The sequence below is a fragment of the Capricornis sumatraensis genome, chromosome 1 (genome assembly GCF_032405125.1).
Source record: "Capricornis sumatraensis isolate serow.1 chromosome 1, serow.2, whole genome shotgun sequence".
Taxonomy (NCBI): domain Eukaryota; kingdom Metazoa; phylum Chordata; class Mammalia; order Artiodactyla; family Bovidae; genus Capricornis; species Capricornis sumatraensis.
In genome coordinates, this window is record NC_091069.1 from 76,718,843 (window position 1) to 76,728,536 (window position 9,694).

Below are 9,694 nucleotides of genomic sequence, written 5' to 3' on the forward strand. Positions count from 1 at the left end.
CACATAGTTTGAAAAGTTATTATACAACGAACACTCATGCAACCACCACTTAGATCAATAGATCATTTCCAGTACTCCAGAGTCTCCCTGGGTCCCCTTCCATTCACCCTGCCCTGCCACCCCTAGAGCAAACTCCAATTCTGACTTTTATCTCAATTTCCCTTGTAATTTTACCAATCAAATATGCATCCCTAAAAAGGTACTGTAGTTTGGTTTTGCCTGGCTTTGAATTTTATGCCAATGGAATACTTCTTTTGTGTCCAGTTTCTTTTAACATTCTTTTTGTGAGGTTCATTCATGTTGCAGGTAGCAGTGGTCTTTGCTTTTTCTTTGCTGTATAGTATTTTCTTGTATGAATTGACCATGAATTAGTTAGGCTGGTGGACACTTGGGTTATCAATCTATTAATAGGATTTTTTTTATAAATTCACACAGAGACAAATACAAACACTCCCATTCCACATATAGTCATACTGATTCAGAGTTGAGTTCTTTATGAATTCAGAAACTTGAGTTTGACTTTAAAGTATAGTAAAATTCTTCGTTTTGAACTCCTGGTTACACTTCTAGTTTGTTTTTTTTCACACTTTTATTAGCCAAATTCTGACCCTAGGGACATAATCCATCTTCAACAGAGGTATCACTATAAGATTTTCTCCTAAGTTGAGTCATTAAGCATAAGATGAAGACAATGTCAGGCAATGGGGCATTTCCTCCAAGGATTCTAGAAAATGATTAGCATACACATTTAAGGGATCATTCTAAAAAAAAAAGAAAAAACTAACTTCAAGGTTTTTCAGGGAAATAGTTAAGCCACCCCTTCCCCAGAGCTGGCCTTACCCCACTAACAAGGCAGAGGGAGACCTCTTGACCTTGGGCATGCATTAAACAGGGATGCCCCTGAACTTCAGCTGCAGAGGTCTTGATAGGTGCTACCGTGCTGCTCTGATGACGTGTTTTCAGCTCAGACTCCAAGCAGCAGTGGATCTTCATGCTAAGGGATAACATCCCCTCCCATAACCAGAGTCAGGTAGCCATGGGTCCCACAAAGACATCACAGCTGGCAGCTGGCTGAGCTCACGGTGGAGGAGCAGAGCTGCCGCTCTGTAGGACCCTGGCCAGCATGGGCCAAGCAACCTGGCGGGAAGCCAAGCCTTCTGCAGCAATCAGTCGATAAACTCCCTTCAAGACTGTGCTTTGAACAAGTGGGTAAATTAAGACTTAATTATAAGAGTTCAAAGCACTAAGCCACTGCCCAGGCGTAGAGCAGACCTCTCAGGATAAAAGCCACTCCAGACACACAGCAGCACAGGACCCAGCTGGGCAGAAACCTTTCCCTTAGCTACAAGTGGAGCAAGGGTGATTGATGGTGGTCCTTGGGTGAGAAAGAGCTGATGTCCAATGCAGAGACACACTCACTCTCTGAAAGTTGGGGACTCATTCTCAAACAATCCTTTGTCAGTTTCATAAACCCCTTCTCAGAGACCACCAAATATAGCTACCTGGACTAAATACAATATACCTGGTCCCCAGCAATTCTATCAAATGAAGCCTTTATGGAATTCTGTCCTAACAAGGCCCAAGTGTGCCACTGGTACATTAAAAAAAAAAACGGTTTGAGTTGTGAGAGAACAGGTGACACGTGTGATTTGTGGGTATCTCAGTATCCTCCCCTGTGCAGCTGTTTTGTGTGTTGTGATGGGTCTTTCCTAGTGACTCTCTCACCCCACTGGCATTGATTTATAGATTCCCCCAGAAGAGGAGTCATGTATCCTCCATCAGTTTAGGGGTTGTCCAGACTTAGGAACCATATCTGGTGCCACCAAGGGAGAGAAACGTCTTGGCACTGTTTCTCCTCCCGTTGAGTGATCCCACTCAGGTAAGAGCCATGTCAACACCTGAATACAACTGCACCGTGCCGGGTGGGGACCACCTGTCCAGCCAGGATCGCGCTGACCCCTGCTCTGTCCCCACAGGTTTCGGCATGACCACCCCCGCCACAGTGGGCGGGAAGGCCTTCCTCATCGCCTACGGGCTGTTCGGCTGCGCCGGGACCATCCTGTTCTTCAACCTCTTCCTGGAGCGCATCATCTCCCTGCTGGCCTTCATCATGCGCGCCTGCCGGGAGCGCCAGCTGCGCCGAAGCGGCTTGCTGCCCGCCACCTTCCGCCGCGGCTCCGCGCTCTCGGAGGCCGACTGCCTGGCAGGCTGGAAGCCTTCGGTGTACCACGTGCTGCTGATCCTGGGCCTGTTCGCCGTGCTGCTGTCCTGCTGCGCCTCGGCCATGTACACCAGCGTGGAGGGCTGGGACTACGTGGACTCGCTCTACTTCTGCTTCGTCACCTTCAGCACTATCGGCTTCGGGGACCTAGTGAGCAGCCAGCACGCCGCCTACCGGAACCAGGGGCTCTACCGCCTGGGCAACTTCCTCTTCATCCTGCTCGGCGTGTGCTGCATCTACTCGCTCTTCAACGTCATCTCCATCCTCATCAAGCAGGTGCTCAACTGGATGCTGCGCAAGCTGAGCTGCCGCTGCTGCGCGCGCTGCTGCCCCGCGCCCGGCGCGCCCCTGGCCCGGCGCAACGCCATCACCCCGGGCTCCCGGCTGCGCCGCCGGCTGGCCGCACTCGGCGCCGACCCCGCGGCCCGCGACAGCGACGCCGAGGGCCGCCGCCTGTCGGGAGAGCTCATCTCCATGCGCGACCTCACGGCCTCCAACAAGGTGTCGCTGGCGCTGCTGCAGAAGCAGCTGTCGGAGACGGCCAACGGCTATCCGCGCAGCGTGTGCGTCAACACGCGCCAGAACGGCTTCTCAGGCGGCGTGGGCGCGCTGGGCATCATGAACAACCGCCTGGCCGAGACCAGCGCCTCCAGGTAGACGCGCAACCTGTCGCGCCACGGACCCCCAAGCAGGTTGGCGTGCAGCCGGGCGGCGTTTGCTCTCCTCTCAGACGCTGGCGCTTTCTTAACCTTTATCCAATAAAATGAAACCAAAAAAAAAAAAATTTTTTTTTTAAAGAAATACTATTTGGCCAGGCCTGATGTTATCAAGGGCAGGTTTTGGGGGAGCCTGTTATTCTTGTGGGTCCCCTTCTTGGAGAACCGTGGTCCCCAGCAGATTCTCCTCCAGGGAGAGAAAAAGTGGCACCCCAGACCCTCGCCTGGTGCACACGGCAGCCAGGGGAGTGCTGCCCCTGAGTTTTGCAGACTGGCACTAAACCCCGCCTCAATGCACATAAGCAGCTGGCAACCCCAAAGCATATGGTGCAACTTTCCATGGCTCTGAATTACCTCCGCAGCATTTAGAATCCTGGCCCAGCCTAGCAGCTTCCTTCTGGTCGTCAGAAATGATATAGTCACAGTTATGACAGGTGGGGGTGGGGAGAGCCATATGTTGCCTCCTGATGTATATATATAGAACAGCCGCTACACACAGAGAATGGTGTAGTATTATGCAATGAGATGAAACATAGCAGCAACTTGGGGACTGTGGCATTTCCCAGAGATCTGGGAATTGCCATGGTAAGGGGCTTAGGAGGCCTTTCTCAGCCTGGAGTTAGTCCACTTAGAACATGGAGCTCGGCAACTCTTTTTAAGGAGGGAAACCTGGAGTGGTCTGCAGGGTTCATTCAGGCTACAGGAGCCCAGCTCTGCCTCAGCTGGCTGATCTCTGTGGCTCAGGGGGCATCTCTGAATCCCCTCAACTCTCCTTCCTTTCACCAGCATCATCCACGGGAATGCTTTTTGTTGTTAGCCAGGAACATCTGAGTCTTCTCAAACAAGATTTTTCTTTGTTGGTGGGGATTTTTTTTCTCAACCTTTTTTCCCCTTGTAGAGAGCCTGAGGGGTGCAGAGCACCCCCTCCAGCTGCCCCTCCCCTGCAGCAGGGCTCTGCTAGCTGCACTGGTGGGCACCAGGGCCTGCAGCCCTGGGAACCAAAGCAGCCACCCTGCAAAGTGACAGAGAACATGACTCCAGAGCCCGTGATGTGTTTGGGATACATCCCATTCTGAGCCCTGTTGGTCTCTCTGATACTCAGGTGAATGTGTTTTTTGTCCACACACACAGTCTGTATTGGAAGTAGAGGCAAACCGGAGGGAGAGAGCTGGTGGATGGAAGAAGCAGTTTTGGGATTCAAGTTTTGGTCTGGATAATCCTCAAGCTGAAGGACAGTTTCTCCTAGACTCACCCTCTGCCTCACAGGGAGTCATCCACCTGGAGGAAGGCCCAATGCCCAGTCTTCACTGAAGAGATGAAGGTCTCGGACTATGAAGGAACAATCCTCTATCCTCTGTGGGCCCATTTTCCCATCTAAAAAGATGACGATCCAAGGATAAATACCAGAGTCTAGCAGACACAGTGTGACCCACCAATATATATACAGCTTCTGACAGGAAGTCTTAGAAAAGCACCAGGACACCTCACACCCTCTGCCTGAGAGGCATCAAAAGCCGTGAAATCTCCCTTCTTGGAAATGAAGGAAGCATATGCGCCTGGAGCTCTCAAAACAACACACACAGCATTAAGAGTCCTGCTTGAATGTCAGCCTCCCCTCGCCCCTTCCAGTTCACGGCAGGAAGGAAAAGACATTCAGATCTGAGCGACTCTCTAGCTACTTTGGGATCATTTCTTTTTTGGGTGGTGAGGGGTCATTTCTAATTTGGATCTGAATTGACTTTTACACACAGACCCTAATCTGGGGGTGAAGCCAGTGAGGAGCGGGCCTGGACAGAAGTCAATCTTGCCAATTCCTGAAGGGTAGGCTTCCAGAGAGCCAACACTTCCAGGATGCACTGTGACATCAGTTAGGCTGGCTCCATGAGCCACCCTTCCCAACCCCACCACCCTTCCTCCATCTGAGCGACAGCTGCAGTCACACTGAAGGGACCACATGTTCAGAAAGGTACACATGTTTTCAGGGCAGAGTACTCTAACAGGACCTAGAAATAAGTTTCAGGTCTGTCCCTTTAAAAGAAGGAAAGATTAAAAGGCATCCAATTAGAGATGTCACCTAGGCAACGGGAAATAACTTGGGGATCTGAGCCATCCAGAGGGAAAGCAGACATCCCCGTGACAGAGATACCTAGACCACGAGGACTTAACAACAGGCCAAACAGCAGCCTACCCAGAAAGGTGAGCCCCAGGAACAGCACAGAAGAGTTAAGACACAGTCATCAAGGCTGCTTGAGCTAGGCAGGCTAGAAGAAGCGTCCAGCAATCCTCTGACCACAAACAGGACCGCACAGAATCCCATCCCCACAAGAGGGAACAGGATCTGCCTCCAGAGAAGAAAAGCTCGCCACCTTCCTTGGCAGTCTTCTCTGTCACCGCTGCTCCCTAACGTCTCTTCTGGGTTGCTCATGCTACAGCCTTAGCTGTTTTCACTTCTTTTTCTGTGCTTTGGCTTTGAAAGGAGGCAGCTGCAGACAGCTTGAGCATGCTTCTGAGGGAATTGAAAGCATCATTCAAGGGAGCCAGGAAAGGGACCTTTCCTCCTCAGCAACCTCCCAGGGAAACAGCGGTCCTCTAGTGCACAGTGGCAGATCAGGGCTTAGTGGTTTGCACGTACTTTTGCTCATGTTCCCTTAGGCTACTCCCCACTTCTCACTAAACATCGTCTTTCACCTCAGGCCAAAGGGCTCAGTGCCCCAGACGTCAGGGGCTGCTTCCCTTGGAAAAGCCAAACTCGCAAGGTCAGTGGGATTGTCAGAGCCTAGACCCAGAGCTAAAGGACTTGTTTGACATCCTGCTTGAGGGCGAGCATCGAGAACTAGACCTGCCTGACAAACTGGGATGGGGTCCTCCTGTCATTTCAGGGTTATAGACATTATTAGGGACCCCTTATTTGGTGCAGGTTTCTGAACCCCCGGCTAAGAAAGTGCTCCCCTCTCTTAGATGCTGTGGCCGCTCCCACCACCGGGGGGTCTGCGGTCTGACCCACACCTGGTAGCTCACAGTGCCCTCAGGCTCCAAGAGTTGCTTCCTAACCTGAGGCCCACACTCACTCCTCTGGTGCTGGGGCTGCGAGCCTCTGGTAAAGACAGCATGGGCTCTGAGAAGCCCTTGTCACCCAGCTGTGGCCAGGCAGAGGCCAGAATACTAGACAGGAGCCCGGCCTTCCCAGAGCTGAGCATGCAAGGGCATGCCTTGGTGCCGTGTTCACTGAGAAGATCAAGTAGTCTGGCCGGCCCTTGTGTTCTCTGTCTGAAGCTAGTGCTTCTGTCTGGGTCTGGCGGAGGAGGCAGAAGGCTCAGGCAGCCTCAGGCCCTCAGCTTGTGGAAAATGCCAGGCAATCCTGGGCTTTTGCCAGGAGTGTCACATATTGCAGCCTCATGCACACACACGCGCGCACACACACACGTGTCAGCTTTATAAAGAGCTACAAGCCCCTTTCCCCAAGGAGGGGAAAAAATCCCAGTCTGGGTTACTTTAAGAAGGAGGATTTTTGCATTTTTAGCTCCCTGGAAATCTGCAAGGGCCTGGAAAATTCCTCCCTGTCTTGGGGGAGTTTCCTGAACACTTTGCACAAATCTGTGTTTTACACAGAAGCCAGCGACCAAACCCAAGCCAAACCCTGGAAAACAGCTGCTGAATGTACTCAGGCTCCTCCATCCCTCAGACAGGCCTCCCAGCAGAGCCCTGCTTCCTGCGTGCCCCCTCCCAGGTGGGTGAGGAGCAGCCTGGCACAGCCGGAGCCATGGGCCAGACGGCTCCATCTTACTGTAACTTTTTACATTTTTCACAAACAAAAAGCACAATTGCACGTGCTCACTGTCTGGAAAGCACATTCAGACAGACTGCTTGAGGCACTTCCGAGTCCAGAAGAGGCACTGGCTGGGGCTCATTTCTTTGTTGGAACAGTTGTTAGAAAATGTGCTGCCTGGTGCTGCCAAAGCCTCCCTACTCTGTGGGGAGGGGCAGAGGAGGAGAGGGCTGCTGACAGCACTCCTGACCCCGAAGACAGGGCCATCAGCATGGACTCTGGCCCCTGGAGCAGCTCTGACACCTCCAGGCACCGTGCCCACCCAGCCAGTCTCCACACTGAAGTGGTGAGATTTCTGCACCAACCTGACCCAAGACCCTCCCCTTCCCCTTGCTGTCAGCCTCCTCCCCTTCCACCCCAACCCCGTCCCCCCTTCCACCCTCTCTTCCCTAGGGAAGCTCCCCCGTTGCTTTACAGATCATTTTTTATGCTCCCTGTTCTCTTAGGAGGGACTTAGAGCATGAGGGGCCAGTCTGCAGGATTTCTTAAACAATACATTTATTTTTTCGAGCAGCACTCCAAGAGAGGGTTTGAAGGGTGTTGAAATTAACGATGAATAAAATGCAGCCTGCCACCCCTTTGCGCTGTTTGCTTTCTGTCTGTCAGAGCCGACTGCCTCTCCACCTCCCTGATCACACCTCCTCTCAGGGGGCCCCAAGAGACCTGGCTCTGAGGACTGGGCCTGGGTGGCAGTGTCCTGGGGGAGTCACTCTGGAAAACAACAGTGACATTCATGTGAGCTAAGGGCACCAACAGACATCCTAGGCAGCTTGGCCAGATGGGCCAAGGCAGAACCTGATAGCCAGGCCCGGAAAGAAAGTAGGGGTGTGGAGGAACCAGCACTGGGGAAACAGTCCCAACTGTGCCCAAGGTTTCCAGTTCTGGCTGTGCACTAGGCTTTCCAAAGGGAGCTTTGAAAGATACTAATACCCCAGCCCCATGCCCCAATTCTGAGTTCAGTGGTTGCAGGAGGGAAGCAGGCAGGCCTTGGGATTTTTTGGCAGCTGCCCAGGTGATTCTGAAGGGCAACCAACGTCTTAAACCTTAAACCTTGTCTAAACAAAGTGCTCCCATTGTGGTGTGGTGGAAAGGCCACCCATTCAGAAGCTAGGAAGATTGGATTCTCATTCTGCATCTGGCAGTCAGCTTTCCCAGATCATCAGTCTCCCCATCTGCAAAATGGGATAATGATCTCACCCCTCCCCACACCTCCTAGGAGGCTTGGAACGCTGAACAGTGTAAATGCTCCACATATGCAATATCACTGTTACAGAAGCACTTCATGATAAGAGACCAGGGAGCTCCTATGGCTTCTGCAGCAGGCCCTCTGCGGTGCCAGCTGGGAGAGAAAGTGCGTTAGTTGCTCAGTCATGTCCGACCTTTTGCAACCCCGTGGAGTGTAGCCCGCCAGGCTCCTCCATCCTTGGGATTCTCCAGGCAAGAATACTGGAGTGAAGTCTTCAACCAAATGATTTCTTCTGCCCATGATGCCTTTGCAAACCTCTCCTTTTGACCCTTCTTTAATCACCATCTCCAATTCCACGGAGGCTTCCTCTCTCCTCCTCAGCCTCCTCCCCAGGTTATCTTTATCCTTCAGTTTGCTCTAGAGATGAGAAGTAGTTGATAGGTCACTCAACTACAGGCCCTGGCCGCCTCAATCTACAAAATCACTCCCTGGCTCCCCCAAACCCCAAAGTTCCCGTATAGCTGCAATGATACACAGTGTACTATTTTCCATTCTGGTTTGTTTTAATGCTATTAAATTGATTTCCTGATCTGCCTAGGAATCATACCCAACTTTGCAAAACTATAGCCTGTGGTGTATCTGGAAAGAGGCCTTCCCATTCCCCTGCTTCCAGCGGAGACCTACCAGCTAGCTGTTGCAGTGGAGGAGCCTGCCCTACGGTCACCCATCAGCCTTCCTCTGTCTTTGGGTCTCTTTCCCCAGCTGTAATAATCAGCTCAGGTGGGTGTTTCAGCTGCATGAAGTGGTCCTTACCTTCCTTTCAAGCTCTAAGGCCTAAGATTCCTATGACATTTGATCAATAGATCTCCACCCAGCCATCCTGGATGGATTGCCAACAATTCCCTTCTATGGTCAGTTACCTTTCTGTTTTCCTGATGAAAAGTGAGAGGCATTCAGTCATGTCAGACTCCTTGCGACCCCATGGACTATACAGTCCATGGAATTCTCCAGGCCAGAATACTGGAGTGGGTAGCTGTTCCCCCCTCTAGGGGATCTTCCCAACCCAGGGATCAAACCCAGATCTCCCACAATGCAAGTGGATTCTTTATCAGCTGAGCTACCAGGGAAGACTGATGAGAAGATAAGAAAATACCATATTTGCCAAGCCAGGCTCTTGGACAAGGGATTTATGTGTTTATCTCAATCTCCTACCAACCCGGCGAGTTTGGTACTTTCCCTGTTTTGGTCCCAGATTGGAGGGGATAGGTCATTGGTTTAGTTTGGGGCCAGCAACCTCTTGCCATGCTAGGGCCTGGAGAGACGGGCTGAGAGACAGCACAGCCCTTACTCCAGGCTTGTGGGAGGCCGACAGCAGAGCGCACCTGGCAGCTCTGCAGGATGAGCATTCCATGTCCGCGGGCCGTCTGGGCTGCCGGAGAGGCAGCCAGCCCACCAGGCAGTCAGGGGAGCCTCCCAGAGGCAGGCTGTCCAAGCTGAGTGCAAGAGGGGCCCAATGAGCTGGCTGCTGAGGGGTAGAGGTGTCCCAGGCAGAAGGACCCATGTGTAGGAAGACAGGGAAGGGACCTGTGTGCAGTCCCCTGGGCCTAGAGCCGGCACAGAGCTTTCTTGATTGTAACAAGTGGAGTTTTGGCAAAGAAAAGTACATTTGTTTCTCTTTCCAATTCCACTTTGAGAGAAACGTTCACAGAAGAGATGTTGGTGGAATCACTAAAGAAAGGTGTAAC

The 9,694-nt window shown here is 52.1% G+C and overlaps 1 protein-coding gene across 1 annotated transcript in view; it reads left to right on the forward strand.

Moving 5' to 3' along the window:
• Positions 1-2,878, forward strand: part of KCNK12 (potassium two pore domain channel subfamily K member 12) — a 50,607-nt gene extending 47,729 nt beyond the window's left edge. The window contains exon 2 of the mRNA XM_068987908.1: positions 1,977-2,878. Within this exon, the coding sequence (XP_068844009.1) occupies positions 1,977-2,878 (902 nt within the window). The remainder of the gene's footprint in view (positions 1-1,976) is intronic.
• The last annotated feature ends 6,816 nt before the right edge of the window (positions 2,879-9,694 follow it).